A 12,515-nucleotide genomic window follows, 5' to 3' on the forward strand; every position below is an offset into this window, starting at 1 on the left:
CGTCTGCTAAAGATGCTTTCGGGAGGATAAGAAGTAGAGACATAACAAGTTACTAGCAACAAAGCGTGTACAGTGAACCCGCCTTTTGATAAGCAGGATAAACTCAATCGTGGTTCGGAGACACGCCTCTATTTGCAGACCGCCCAACGCAGATGGGATTGTGGATGGGGATCACGCTTTCCACGTGACCTTTAAAAATTGGACTCGGCCGTTTTCGCGTTTGGTGTTCTTGTCTTCTTCTCGGAGAAACAAAACCTAGGGCACCAACCGATTCGGCCATTGCTGCTCCGAAACAGCCCTGGTACTCTCTCTCTCACAAACTTATGGCATTGATGTTGCTAGTCTAAATTAGCATGGAAAGCTTGAGTGGAACAGCTTGCGCCATGTAACAATCTCCAGTTTCTACATTGAGTGGTTACATTCTTGATTGCTGCATGAAGCTTGTAAGTCTCTCTCTCTCTCTCTCTCTCTCTCTCTCTCTCATGTGTGACAGTGTGAGTGTGTGCTCGCGTTAATATTGCTTGGGATTTTGATTGTATTTTATTTTTCCAGACGTGTCTAAGTAAAGGTGGAGGCTATCATTGCCCGCCCTGCCACATAGTTAGTGTAGGCGGGTTACAGTTCTTACTTGATTGCCCACTGGACCTTTCAGCTCTCACGATTTTCTCTCCGATTCCCACTGGTTCTAATGCTGTGCTCGATGAGGATTCTGATTGTTCACCTCGTACGTCTTTGGATACCGAAGATGGTCGAAAGAGGCAGAAGATGGATAAAACCCTCGATTCAGACGATTTGATATGCTCTGAGCCTTGTTACAAAACTGTAACAAACTTACATCTTTGGGATCTCTCTTTCATTGATGTTGTCTTGATCTCAACTCCTATGGGTATGCTTGGATTACCGTTTCTAACGCGCACTAAAGGTTTTTCCGCTAAGGTGATGGCATATATAATAGGTTCCTTACATTTTGGAATCTGCCTTATGTGGTTTCAATTTAAGCTACCCATACTGGCTATATTTTATTTGATTGTTTTGGTTGATTATCGTGTCAGATATATGCCACTGATGCAGCAGCAAGACTTGGGCAGCTAATGATGGAGGATCTTATATTGATGAATGTGGATTTTAGGCAGTTTTATGGACCTGAGGAATCTAGTTTTCCTAAGTGGATGAAGTGGGAAGAGCTTGAAGTGCTTCCATCAGCGTTGAAAGAGATAGCTGTTGGTAAAGACGGATCGGAGATCGCTGGTTGGATGCCTTTGTATAGGTAATAATACTTTATATGGTAGTCTTAGTTTAAAGGCTATTTTTTTCGTTAGTTTGTTCACAGCTCTTTAGACATGCTTATACTGTTCTTTCTATCAATTTCACATAGTTGAGGTTATTTTCTGGCTTGGACGAAGTCACAACATTTTTGCCATTTTATGTATTACCTCAGGGTCCCTGGACCTTTTCGGCACAAGTAGTTGTCCCTTTGACCCAAACCAAATAGCTCCCTTTAAACTCAGGCTCTATGCAGCCTGTTTCATACCATTTTGCTTTCTCACTCCCCCGCCCCTATTCAAATTTGAAAAGGCTGGCTTAGCTCTTTGTCACCCATGTTTCCCTCCCCTCCACATGTCATGCTTCCCTCCAACAAAACATTAGCTCTTACATGGGAATCTGAATGACTTGACTGAAGACCCTCACCTCCACATGTCTCATCTGACTGATGCCTACACAATGTGCCGGGCCAGGTCCTCCTTTTTCGTACGCATTCTATTCTCGTTTAGCAGTTTCCCCGTGGTGATTTTGTGGGTAATGAAGATGTAATGAAGGGTGCTTCTCAGTGCAGCTGATATGAAGGATTGCATGCAGAAAGTTCAGACTCTTAAATATGCTGAAGAAACCTGCTACAATGGTGCATTTATCTTGAAAGCATTCAGCTCTGGTCTTGAAATTGGCTCATGTAATTGGACTATACGGGGTCCAAAAAATAGTGTTGTGTGTCTTTCCAGTTCCATCTTTGTTACTTCTCATGCAATGAACTTCGACTACCATGCTCTTCAAGGATATGATCTGATTTTATTTTCTGACTTCTCACTTGATGTCTACGAAGATACTGAGAATGGTGTTATGACTGCTGCGAACAATTTATCATCTATCAGGTACTGTCACTTTCTGCACTTTTGAACATGTATCTAATCAAGTGCAATAGTATTTAAGCTTGCTGAGTAAAAGTGTTAAGATTTTGATACAGTGTTTTCCCTTCAAACTACTTGTACAGTGATGGCAGTGATACCCAACATATGACTACCGAGTCGTTGCTCAACACAGATGATAGTTTCGAAGAGATGGAGAAATTAGCTTTTATATCCTCCTGCATCATAGATTCTGTGAAGGTTGGAGGTTCGGTCCTTGTTCCCATTGGACGACTGGGCATTGTACTGCAGCTTTTGGAATGCATTTCCTGTGCCTTAGAGTCATTAAATCTGAAGGTATGTTACCGTCAGATTTCTTATTGAAACTATACATGATTCTGCAATCTTCACTGTCATTATGTGAGGTAGTATTTTTGTTTTTCCACCTTGTAAGAATCGATCCTTGAAAGTGAAATCAGGAATTTGCGAACCACAATGGCAGATAATCTTTTGCTTCTACCTTGGTTGCTTGACCCTGCCAGCTATATCAATTACCTAGATATCTATTGGCATGTCCCCATGGCTGATATCAATTACCTACAGGGTAGTAGTATGGTACCATTATGCCTAGGAAACTTGAGCGGTAGTTATGCTATCATTCGGGCTATTGTGGATTTGAACGGTAAATTGTGCTTGATTTAGGTTTTCTAATGGTAAATTGTGCATGAAAAGGACCAACAGAAAGTCAATTTGACCATTGGTTTCTCCTAATCTGCAGGGCATTTACTTTATTCAAAATCTAATTAAATTGATCCTGCTGCAAAAATCAGGAATTTACGAATCACAATGGCAGATAATCTTTTGCTTCTACCTTGGTTGCTTGACCCTGCCTGCTATATCAATTACCTAGATATCTATTGGCATGTCCCCATGGCTGATATCAATTACCTACAGGGTAGTAGTATGGTACCATTATGCCTAGGAAACTTGAGCAGTAGTTATGCTATCATTCGGGCTATTGTGGATTTGAACGGTAAATTGTGCTTGATTTAGGTTTTCTAACAGTAAATTGTGCTTGAAAAGGACCGACAGAAAGTCAATTTGACCATTGGTTTCTCCTAATCTACAGGGCATTTACTTTATTCAAAATCTAATTAAATTGATCCTGCTGCAGGTCCCCATATTCGTTATCTCCTCTGTAGCAGAAGAATTATTGGCATTCTCCAATGTCATACCGGAGTGGTTGTGTAAGCAGCGGCAAGAAAAGGTGTGTGTTTTTGGAGAGAGCGTAATGTTATGGAGAGAACTTAAGAAAGCTATCATACTCTCTTTTTTGGTTGGTCTTGCAGCTGTACTCTGGCGAACCATTGTTTGGACATGTAGACCTGATTAAAGGAAAGAAGCTTCATTTGTTTCCTGCACTTCATTCCGAGACATTACTGTAAGATACTGCATTCCTATTAGATGTAAGAGGATTTATTACATGCATGGCTGTCTGATTTTTTCCTCCAAGAACTTTTATACAATCTACCTCTGATAATCAGCTAAAAACCTAGCACTGATGGTGGTGATTTAACTTATAATGTCATTGTTCTTTTGTTGTTTTCCATATGGATTTTTTATAGTGATGTCTCTCTGCGCAGAAAAATCTGGCAGGAACCATGCATTGTATTCTCTTCTCACTGGAGTCTGCGGCTTGGACCTTGTGTTCACTTGCTTCGCCGTTGGTGTGGGGATCCAAATTCTTTGCTTGTCATGGAGGTACCCACCTATTGTAGCAATTTTACATTCTGCCTTCTGAAGTACATTTCCAGTAGTATTACCTGGCAGCATGACATCTTATTGTTTTGACTTCTGCGATCAAATATTAGTGTTATACAATTGGGAATGCTTTTAGTAAATAATAACATGGCTATGTACAATCTGCAGAAAGGGGTTGATGCTGATTTGGCTCTGTTACCTTTCAAGCCAATGGCCATGAAAATCCTTCAGTGTTCATTTCTTTCAGGAATGAAGTAGGTATTCTCTCTCTTTCTCTCTCTCTCTCTCTCAATAAGTGAAAAAATAAATGTATGTTGGCTATCTAGATGTTGAATGTTATTAGGAGGCCCTTGCACCACCTTTTTTTTGGCAGATATTATGTCTAGTTTAGAATATGGCAGTCAGTAGTCACAAAGTGCCACCAAGGTGTGTAGTTATTGAAAGGTTTGGATGGTGACATATTATGTTCCAGTTGTGTTACTCCAGTATTTTATGTGCATATAGGTATTGTATTTTACTTGGGAGGAACTCCTCAAATTAGATGGACCTGTCGGTAGTTGGAACTCGGTCCTTTTTAAACCTTTACCAAGGTTTGGATGGTGACATATTATGTTCCAGTTTTGTTACTCCAGTATTTTATGCACATATAGGTATTGTATTTTACTTGGGAGGAACTCCTCAAATTAGATGGACCTGTTGGTATTTGGAACTCGGTCCTTTTTGGTGGTTAGAAACTTTTACCTCAAGATGGAAAAGAGAAAAGTTGACACTTACATCAAGATGTTTGGATGAACTTGTAACTGTTCCTTTTTCAGGTTTACCGCGAATTTTGGTATTAAGGCTACAGAATTCAACTATTCTACTAAGTTTTGTGGATCAATCATCAACTCTAGTTTATATTTTACATCTTTTGTTTTGTAGGCTGGAGAAAGTTCAACCTTTGCTGAAGATGCTGCACCCAAAAGTTGTTTTGGTAAGAAGCTAATTTTGAATCACATGATGCTTAATGGGATATTCTCTCCTCTGCTGTCTATTATTTTCATTTAAGACGCTCTAATTTTAGTTTTCTGCTTAATCCAGTTCCCTGAAAATTTGAGGCAGCATTTTGGTGGTTCAAGTACAAGTTCAATCTCATTTATTCAGTACTCTGAAAATGAAACACTGCGAATTCCAAGGTTGAATCTCACCCCAGAGCTGGACATTTCAACAGATTTGGCTTCCCAGCTCAACTGGACAAAGTTGACTGATGAAAACATCCATATAGCCAGACTGAAGGGAGAGCTCTCTGTGGAGAATGGAATAAATCGGTTACTCCCTGGAAATGAGCAAATAGTCTCTTCGCAGAGTGGGCTATTGATGCACTGGGGTTCGGTTAATTTGCAAAGTCTTGTGGCATCATTGCAGAAGATGGGAATCAATGCGCGAGTTGAAGAGGAAACAAATGGTACCGAAACAGAATATGGTGTACATGTTGTTGGCCCAAACAGGGCACTGATCAATATCAATGCTACAAGAACTGTTATTAGCACCGGTGATGAGAAATTGGCCTCCCTCATTTTTGAAGCCATCACTAACAGTTTGGATAGCATATAATAGAAGGGATAGTCTTGTGTTAGTGTATATATTTTTTCTGTTGTATCCCGATTCGGGACAAATATTGTGAAATAGTTTGAAATGTGTTTTCTTCAAACTAGCATACGCTTCATTAGCCTTCTCAGTTATTTTTCTTACTTTATATCTGATGGAAATTTAACACGAGTCCTGGAAGAAGTAGCTGCTGAAATATCTCCTAATTTCGCAGATCAAAAAAAAAAAAAAAAACTCCTAATTTCTATGTAGCGCGAACAGGATTCGCCACTAAGATGTGGTATGAAAAGAGTTGGTCCCTAGCATGGAAACAAGCCTGAGGCACAAAATTGAAAATGGCTTGATCATTACTCTTCTTTTTGTTTTTTCTGCACTCTTACAAATGAAATGCGAAAGGGTGTGAACCTTGCACAAAATACACAGAGCTACAAAACCACGGGTATGTATAACTCACAGATAGCCCCCAAAACGAACCATAAAAACAGCAACCGAACAATCTCTCCATCCCGTAAAAAAGAGAGAGGATGTACACGGTGAATGGGTTACTAAAATTGAACAAAGCAGCTGACGGCGCACCTTCCTCTTTGGAACAAGGCATGTCAAGGAGAGCACTAGGTTTTTTTTTTTTTTGGTAAGGTGATCCATTAAGACGAACAAACCAAGAACATGGACCAAGGGTATAGCCTTGAGAATCCTACAACAATCAGAAAAGAAATATACAGAGAAGCAAAGAAAACATGGGAAAACACTCCCAACGCTTAAACCAAACCAAACAACAACAGGAAAAGGAAAATCAGTGTTTCAGACAAACATTCTGAGCACCATGGCTCTCAAGATTTAGCTTTCCCATGGGGAATGGCCCATGATATTCCATGTTCAAACTAGGTTAAAAAGCAGACACTCACCAAGTTATCCAAAGGTTGATGGCATAGTCCAAACAATTGCTTGGAAAATTCTGTACAAGAAACCAATACCACGAGTACTCTTTGTTTTTTTTTTTTTTGGGTTTCAAGTCGTTAATATTTTGCTGCACACAGGGACAATATAAATAAAAGGGACAAATGAAATCAATCTGAGCTCACAGTTGAAGCAAAGTTCATGAAGGAGTGCGCGTCACATTCTAGCTCCAAGCAAGGTCATCAAAAAGTCCAAGTAGTACCCAGAAGTGTCGCCAATAACTGCATCATCGAGGCTAGTCTTGTTCGCATTCAAATATTCTGCTCTGATTTTCATCATGTCGATTTCAGCTCGAGCTATAATAGCTCTTGTTAGGGAGTCCTCATCAGTTCCAAACCCAACAATTGAAGCTCTAATAACCTGGTAATGTTTCAAAAAGAAATTAAAATTTTCGGGAATATACTTGATATTAGTCCAGTGTCTACAGGCCGGACTGAAATCGTTGAAAATAAATAGTACTTCAAGGAAAGGAGAACATTTCTTGCGAAATTTCCAGTCAATCAGTTGTAAAAGGTGAAGTTGTAGGAAACAGCTACCAAAAATGTAAAAAGAAAGCCGATTGTAAAATAGTGTGGTATTTCCAACTACCTCAGCGAAGTGTTTTTCAGGGGAGTCTATGCACCAAATTACGATCCTCAACACAGACACCAAAATGTCACTTCCACAACTGTTAATGTCCTGGTCAAGAGATTCGTTTAAACAAATCAAGAAAAAAAATTAGGGAAAAACTATTAAAAACAAATAAAACAGCTAACTTGCTACCATAGCCAAACCTGGTAGATGGTACTTTCATATTTTTGTTGGTAGCACTCAAAAGTTGCTTTGAGCTGAGAAATATTCCTAGTGCTAAGTATCCACACAACATCATCATGATCTAGACGCTTCTTTTCAATGGCATCATGTAGCTTAGCCGCCTCTACGTTTGCTACGTTCATATCCACCAGTTCTTTGTCATATCGGTAGGAGCTCACTAAACCGAGTAGAACCTGTGCAATATCCAAGCTACAATTGAACTGGAAGTTCTATTACACCAAAAACTATATTTGAATCTGCATAATTACAACATTCGACAAATCTCAAGTCATCCTAAACGCCATGGTTACAGATTTAAAGTAGCTAGGTATTTGATAAGGTGTGCCAGGTTATACCACCAAGGCTCTAAGACCTACATGGACAAGGAAATTGTTCAGAAGCCCGTGTTTGGATCTTGCATCTGTAGAGAGAAAACATAAGGTAGGGGAAAGATAGGTTACAGGATTGGATATCTCTAAGATGTTTTAAAATGAAATCTTTAAACTACTAAATAGTTCCTCAGCATCCCTTGGCAGTAAATTGACGCAATCGTTATCAATTATAAAGGTTGAATCTAGCCACACGCCATTTAGTACATGGATATAACCAACTAAATAGTATTTGTTCAAAAGATTATCAAATTTCAATGAGCATATCTTATTTGTAGTGAAAATCTTGAGAGGTTCGAGTTCTCGAACGTACAATTTCTAAATCAGCTGTGACCTTTTAGAACCCTTAAAACTTAAGGCTGTTAGAAACAAAGATGCCCTTGAGAAAAGTAAAAACAGGCAGGTATAACCTTAACTGTTGATGCTGTAGGTCATTAGTGACTGATTTTTACCTTTCTAACAGGTAGGGGGACGTTGGATACAATGTCTTCTTCAAGCGAGCATTCAAAGAGAGAACAGTAGGCCTGCCTTACTGCCATGAGATGGTGAGGAGTATTAGCACATGCTATTTCGACTATTATTTGAAGTTGTGTGATGCTCTTCTTTCTTGATTTCAGGGCCTCATTAGCCAACCTCGCGTCCCTCTCAGGAGGATCGTATGTCCACAGGATCACTGCTTTCTGTTACTCGTCAAAACATATATTGAACAAAATTCAATGAAACTGTGGTTAAAATACAATATGTCGTCTCTAATTCAAGACTATGGATGGTTTCTTCAATGCAAAGCTAGGGAATCATCTGCTTATCCTAATTAAGTTGGGAAAAGGGAGCAAGAGAAACCTATTGGTTCAAACGTTGGAGAGACTATACATGCATGGCTCCTCTTACCAACATGCACCTAGATCATTGATTCATAACTAAGTTCCAAGTACGAAAAAATCAAACACTATTTAGGACTTTCCGAACCAGTTTAAAGTATGGTATTTGACAGATCGATTGAATTCAACTACTTTAAATATCACTGTCGAGCTGATCACTAGTCTCATCCACAAATTCAGCATCTCTCTCGATGTACTTCATCGGAAAAAGAGCAGTTCTAAAAACAGATGCACTAAATAAATCCAAACATGGGGAAGGGAAAACAAGAAAGACTAGGTCTTTTATTCTGATACTAAGCTGGCTAGAACAAAACTAGGAGTTGAAACAACAAAATGTGACCAAACGCAAGATGTAGGGCTCAATTGTTTACTAAAGCTGTAGAAAAATGGAGAACACCTAACAAAACAGAAGGCAAAAAAGAACAATGAATTAGAATAACAGGATGAAAGAAAATATACCCCGAAATCGCCGGAGAGTTCAGATTGGAGTTGATCTATGAGGGATTCATTGAAAAGCTGCTGATACGTTTCTCTGATTTTCTTCCTTTGGCTTGCATTTCTATGCCCCAATACCCATATGATTGCTTTCTCGTCAGTTCCCCACCCTAACCATTATAGCCCAAAAAAGAATTTCAAGAACTTTTCAAGAAACACACATTTCTTCATATATAGATACAGACACATGCTCATTACATTAACATTAATATATACATGTACAAATCCATCCATGACCCAAATCCCAAAACTTAAAATCAATGAAATAGCAGACCAGAAAATCAAGTAACATGCAAGAAAGATGGTCACATTCCAACTTCAATTAGAGGAAATCAAAGCAGAAACATAATCGAAACCCAGAAAGAGAAGAAAGGTGTGTCCACACACACAGAGAGAGAAACGACCTTTGAAAGCTTCCTTGAGTCTCTCACAGTCTTCAGATGGAGGAGGAACAACGTCCGGTACTCTGAGGGTGGCCATGAGTTTTCTATTCGATTTTCTCCCAGGAAATCCCAGACAAACAGAGCCTAAGAATGTTTGTCTGTGACTAACAAATGCGTTTCTGCTATTTTTTTGATGTTGTTATGAAATCGTTATGGTTCAGACTTCGGAGTTTTCCCTCCTCATAAATTGGTGTGTCATGGCTACAATGGAAGAATTGTGTAACCAATCTTTTGAATAGACCATAATACCCTAATCCCACTTTCAGTTGCCATCCAAATCCCTAAGTAAAATTCTTTGATTCTATGAAAGAGAAAGGAGCAAAAAACATGTGATCAAGAAAAGATGTGATTAAGAAATGGTTTGTCACTTCTCATAAAAAAGAAGAAAAGATTTGGCATTTCAAAAATATGATTGTGAAAAGATTACTAAACCAACCAATTGAGATTAACTCACTTAACCACTCTTATATATACTTACAAATAAAAGGTTAGTCTAAACTAAAGATTGTTTATTTATTTATCCCCTTAATGAGGCTATCAGCTAGACTTGTGGATTCATGTCTCGTTTTATTTAATTTAATACTTGCATTTTCTTATCGTCGTGTGTTGTTTGCTCGTGTTGAGTCTATTTTAATGATCAAAATTGTATATTTTGCAGAGCTCATTGAAAATATTATATTAATCACGTAGAAAATCATGTACATCAGATACCGATTAATATATCTTCGGAACACATTTCTCTTGAGAGGGAAACACATAAACACAAAGGTTTCACATGTTATTTTTCTTTAATCCCTCTATGTATTTTTGTTTTTTCCTTTCTTTTTCCTTTCTACCAGTTTGAGTGGCTGGTGATGATTATCTATTCTTGAGGCCAGACATTATGAAGGAGAGAGAATCACTCTTTACCAACATTCCCATTCCTCCCTTGGGATTCCCAACGTAACCTGACTGATACCCTTTTGAAGTTTCTTCGGATTTCTTAATAATCTTGTGCTGTTTTTGTGTCAATGCCCCTATACTTTGGCAAAATTGTATCAGTCCCATTGGCTTTTCATTAATTGCATACAAGGTCCACATATTGGCCAAACTGTCATTTACTTTTCAATTCCTGTGCTACTTACCTTTGAGCCTCACAAAGTTAATGGCACCATTTAACTTTCGCACTAAATTGGCAAAGGGGAAAATTATTCTTCCAAAGGGCGTTATGAGTGTGTTTATAACAGTAATAGTAGCAATTATTATGGCCCCAATAAACACACTAGGAAAAAGCTACATTTACACACTCTTTTTTTAACAATTCAATGTTTGAGTCAGCTTGCGCGCTTGTGTGCATCTCGACCAACTCCACAACCCTGAAGTTAATGGTGAGGCATGGCCCAATTACCCTTTACAGAATGTAATGCTTCATAGGATTTTTTTTTAGTTCGTGCCTCCCACTCACCTAAACGAAGACAACTTTAATAGAAGGAAAAAAAATTGATTAATATTCTTTCCTTATTAAAAAAAAAAAGGAGAGAGAAAGGAAATTGCGTCTGTCCTGTCCAACTCACGCTTTCATTGTCATAGAGAATTCTATAGTAGATAAGAGTTGATAATCAATTTAAATAATTTGTTGTCCATCCCGCGCCCACCACATTGATTCCGAAAATGGATGGATGGTTTTCGAAATTAGATTTTAAAACCTAGTTAAAATAAAACAAGTCAATTATGTGGTCGTGATTGTGTGTTAAATTTTGATTTTTTTAAGAACATCTATCTGTCTTGGCCTCTAAAATTAATCAATCAAAGATGTTGAGATGTACCTAAGATTAATGAATCTCACCTCTCAGAAATGAATATTGGGTAAATGCAATTGACACCTCTACGCCTGTCAATGGGCCGAATCCGATAGATCCGAATCCGATAAGGCTCGAATCCGACAGTGGTAATCCGGATCCTATCCGAAAAATTCGGATTCGATCCGAAAATCCGAATCCGATCCGAAAACTTTTTTACTTCAAAAATTTTAGCAAAAATATATATATTTTTCAAAAAAAAAAAAATTTCCGAAAATTTTTTTAAAAAAAATTAAAATTAAAATACAACTTCTTAAACATATTTTTTTCAAAATAAAAAATTTACCTTTTTTTTAAACAAAATTAAAAAATTAAAAAAAGAAAGTTCAGATTCGGATTGATAACAGATTTAATCCGATCCGATCCGATCCGTATTTGAATGACCGGATTTAGATTATCGGATTCGGATTGGATTTTTCAGATTGGATCGGATTCGGTCCATTGACAGGCCTAAACGCCTCCAATTAGGACTAGCTAGCTTAGTTAGTTAGTTATCTTTCTGCAGTCTCAACCATCTCGAGTGGGCTCCTAAAATGGCTCATAGTACTTAGGCTCCTAGGTGACATGTTCAAGAGGTTAGTAAATAATTCTTCATTTTAGTGTTCTAATGAACTCTCCACAGAGGCACCTAAGGTAGATAGTACTCTCCCATTCCCAAATTAGCAAATCCTTGGCACACAAAAATGGATTAGGAGCGAATTTTGGAGGTGCGTTGGAGATGCTTAGAAGCATGGGTGAAATTTTTACTGTATATATGCAAGAATTAATATTGTTGTTTTCTTTTCACAGGGAGTCTTTCTTTGCTTGTTTATTCCTTACTGTAAGCTATATCTTGAAATGTTATTTACGAGTTTAGTTTATTTATTTCGGACTCAAATCCAACTGATATAATGTCTCGTTCTTATAACTCTTAATGGATCGCTTGCCGACCGAATTAGTTTTGAGCGAATACAGTATGAAAGGTAGGGCATATCCTCTCTTCTCCTCGTGATTCATGCATGTGTCCGAGACTCCCAGTCCTAAGCTGAAAAAGGCTCCCGGCAGCAAAATGATTTTATCATGTATAATAATTAACATTACTTTACAGGCAAAAAGGAATTAAAACCTTATCTTGAGTGACAACTGTCTATATAACTTTATTGATGAAGCCGTGGTTTTGTTATCGTTTTCCTTTCATAAATGTCTTTGTCATTTTCAAGATTGATTAAATTGGTGTGAACAACATAATTGATAATGTGACATATGAAAGTAGTGG

The 12,515-nt window shown here is 38.1% G+C and overlaps 2 protein-coding genes across 4 annotated transcripts; one reads left to right on the forward strand and one right to left on the reverse strand.

The window, feature by feature from the left end:
* Positions 1 to 304: 304 nt before the first annotated feature.
* On the forward strand, positions 305 to 5,574 carry LOC131334745 (uncharacterized). Of its 3 annotated transcripts, none has more exons than XM_058369965.1 (11): positions 305 to 443; positions 553 to 936; positions 1,053 to 1,267; positions 1,830 to 2,147; positions 2,267 to 2,477; positions 3,295 to 3,387; positions 3,470 to 3,561; positions 3,764 to 3,881; positions 4,050 to 4,135; positions 4,803 to 4,854; positions 4,962 to 5,574. In XM_058369965.1, the coding sequence occupies exons 1-11, from the start codon at positions 435 to 437 to the stop codon at positions 5,472 to 5,474; spliced, it is 2,091 nt and encodes a 696-aa protein (XP_058225948.1). In that variant the 5' UTR covers positions 305 to 434; the 3' UTR covers positions 5,475 to 5,574. The 3 variants fall into 3 exon arrangements, with proteins under 3 accessions (XP_058225948.1, XP_058225949.1, XP_058225950.1); XM_058369966.1 differs by having other exon boundaries at positions 2,276 to 2,477; XM_058369967.1 differs by having other exon boundaries at positions 347 to 443; positions 653 to 936.
* An 879-nt stretch (positions 5,575 to 6,453) lies between these two features.
* Positions 6,454 to 9,655, reverse strand: LOC131334747 (annexin D3-like). Its single transcript, XM_058369969.1, has 6 exons — positions 9,384 to 9,655; positions 8,944 to 9,089; positions 8,059 to 8,286; positions 7,199 to 7,411; positions 7,014 to 7,103; positions 6,454 to 6,785 (listed from the first exon to the last, which is right to left on the reverse strand). The coding sequence occupies exons 1-6, from the start codon at positions 9,457 to 9,459 to the stop codon at positions 6,582 to 6,584; spliced, it is 957 nt and encodes a 318-aa protein (XP_058225952.1). The 5' UTR covers positions 9,460 to 9,655; the 3' UTR covers positions 6,454 to 6,581.
* Between the last annotated feature and the right edge of the window lie 2,860 nt (positions 9,656 to 12,515).

Source organism: Rhododendron vialii, chromosome 7a (genome assembly GCF_030253575.1).
Source record: "Rhododendron vialii isolate Sample 1 chromosome 7a, ASM3025357v1".
Classification (NCBI taxonomy): domain Eukaryota; kingdom Viridiplantae; phylum Streptophyta; class Magnoliopsida; order Ericales; family Ericaceae; genus Rhododendron; species Rhododendron vialii.

Coding starts and splice junctions, on each gene's coding strand:
- LOC131334747 (XM_058369969.1), bottom strand. CDS start 9,459: ATGGCCACCCTCAGAGTACCGGACGTTGTTCCTCCTCCATCTGAAGAC. Junction 9,090..9,383: donor ACTCAAGGAAGCTTTCAAAG/GTCGTTTCTCTC, acceptor TATAATGGTTAG/GGTGGGGAACTGACGAGAAA. Junction 7,104..7,198: donor ATGAAAGTACCATCTACCAG/GTTTGGCTATGG, acceptor TCTCTTGACCAG/GACATTAACAGTTGTGGAAG.
- LOC131334745 (XM_058369965.1), top strand. Junction 2,148..2,266: donor AACAATTTATCATCTATCAG/GTACTGTCACTT, acceptor CTACTTGTACAG/TGATGGCAGTGATACCCAAC. Junction 4,855..4,961: donor TGCACCCAAAAGTTGTTTTG/GTAAGAAGCTAA, acceptor TGCTTAATCCAG/TTCCCTGAAAATTTGAGGCA.